This window comes from Ceratina calcarata, unplaced genomic scaffold, assembly GCF_001652005.2.
Source record: "Ceratina calcarata isolate Rehan_Ccalc_2016 unplaced genomic scaffold, ASM165200v1 scaffold37.2, whole genome shotgun sequence".
NCBI classification, from domain to species: Eukaryota; Metazoa; Arthropoda; class Insecta; order Hymenoptera; family Apidae; genus Ceratina; species Ceratina calcarata.
In genome coordinates, this window is record NW_017160118.1 from 13,724 (window position 1) to 15,213 (window position 1,490).

General features: G+C 36.1%; 1 protein-coding gene across 5 annotated transcripts in view; it reads right to left on the reverse strand.

Annotated features, from left to right (window-relative positions):
* Window positions 1–1,490, reverse strand: part of LOC108625786 (proton-coupled folate transporter) — a 9,526-nt gene that overhangs the window by 5,025 nt on the left and 3,011 nt on the right. For 2 of the 5 annotated variants that reach the window (XM_018026061.2, XM_018026062.2), the window contains exons 2-3: window positions 1,034–1,188; window positions 735–959 (exon numbers count right to left, since the gene is read on the reverse strand). In XM_018026061.2, coding sequence (XP_017881550.1) covers window positions 735–959; window positions 1,034–1,045 — 237 coding nt within the window. In that variant the 5' untranslated portion in view covers window positions 1,046–1,188. Of the gene's footprint in view, window positions 1–734; window positions 960–1,033; window positions 1,189–1,490 lie in introns of those variants that run through there. The other 3 variants (XM_026814243.1, XM_026814244.1, XM_018026063.2) reach the window with 3 other exon arrangements.

A 1,490-nucleotide genomic window follows, 5' to 3' on the forward strand; every position in this document is an offset into this window, starting at 1 on the left:
CTATTAATGCTAGCAAAAAAATGTTGTACAGAAATTGTAGATCTCGTCGTCCTCTACAAGAAAGGTCCTATACAATTTTCCCGTAGATTCAACGGTTTAGGAGTAATTAAGGAAAAATGAAATTTTTTGTCAAAAGTTCGCCGTTTCGACGCTGGAATGGTCGGATTTTATCAACATCAATAAAATGCCAAATAATCATACGTAACTCGTTAAATATCGAAGTTAGAAGGAAAACAACTTTTATTTGAAGTATTTTTCGTAAGTCCAACGGTTTAAGAGTAATTGAGTAAAATCGAAATTTTTTGCCAAAACTTCGCCATTTCTATGGTGAGACGATCGGATTTCGTCAATACCAATAAAATATCAATTAAGTGCACTTAACTCGTTAAATACTGGAGTTAGAAGAAAAAAATCTTGATAAAGTCTAAAAAAATTAGAAAATATGAAGTAATGGAGAAAAGGGCGACCATCGATGTAGACCTTTTAGCACGGACTTGGGAACAAGGGGCCATAAAAAATAGCGCGAAGGTCATACTAGCGATGAGGGAGGTCCTAGGACAATTAAAACGTTTGACCTAAGAGCCACTCTTTGTATAGACGTCCTAAACAACGTGACGAATAAACTACCAAGTTTCTTAGCATTACGATCTTTTAACGACCACGCATTTATTTATTCCTGGTGCCAAGCCTCGTTATTTAAATAGCAATAAACGCTTAATCTTATGAAAATGTACCTGTACTTCGGCTTTTAGGGTTTGGTTGTCGTTCAGCTTCGAGCATGTCTCCTCTGAGAGTCCATGGTCCACCCTGCAAGCTTTGTAGACGAAAAAGGCTTGCTCGACCACCGACGTTATCATGAATGCCATCATGTACATCCACATCGTCGGCTCTACCGATACGTCATTTATCCACTTGAAGTACTTTCGGTATTTCCTGCGCCCATTATCGTCCAGTGGCACCTAGATTAGAAATTACATTCAATACGTTTAAAGGTGATACGAAATAAGTGAAAGCTTCGATTCTGTATTAATACCTGATTCTCCATGATGTGTGCAGTTATATGGTGTCGGTTTGTGTCATGTAATCATTCTAGTTAGCTTGAAATTAAATACTGTAGGCATTTAAAGTCGGGTCATTTTGCTTACAACTAGCTGAGGCTGCGAAAATATGTCGAGGGACTCTCACTGTCTGCAACAAAGAAATATTTATATTGGCATTATAATAACAGTGATTTTAATAGGAAAATTTTGTATCAAGGAAAATGCAATTTCTTAACGCTTGAATGGAAGGTATTTCGATTAGGTAATAATCCGGCTGTCTAGTACTGACGTTGGCTGTCATTATCGCTGGAACTCGATAATTTTCTATTTTCCATTACATAATTTTTCCTAATGAATACAGTATCGTAATGGTTTTACGCAGTATTTCTTTCAGTTTGAAATATTGAAACTTATAATTAAGAATTTTATCAAATAAGGAATGTCGAAAAT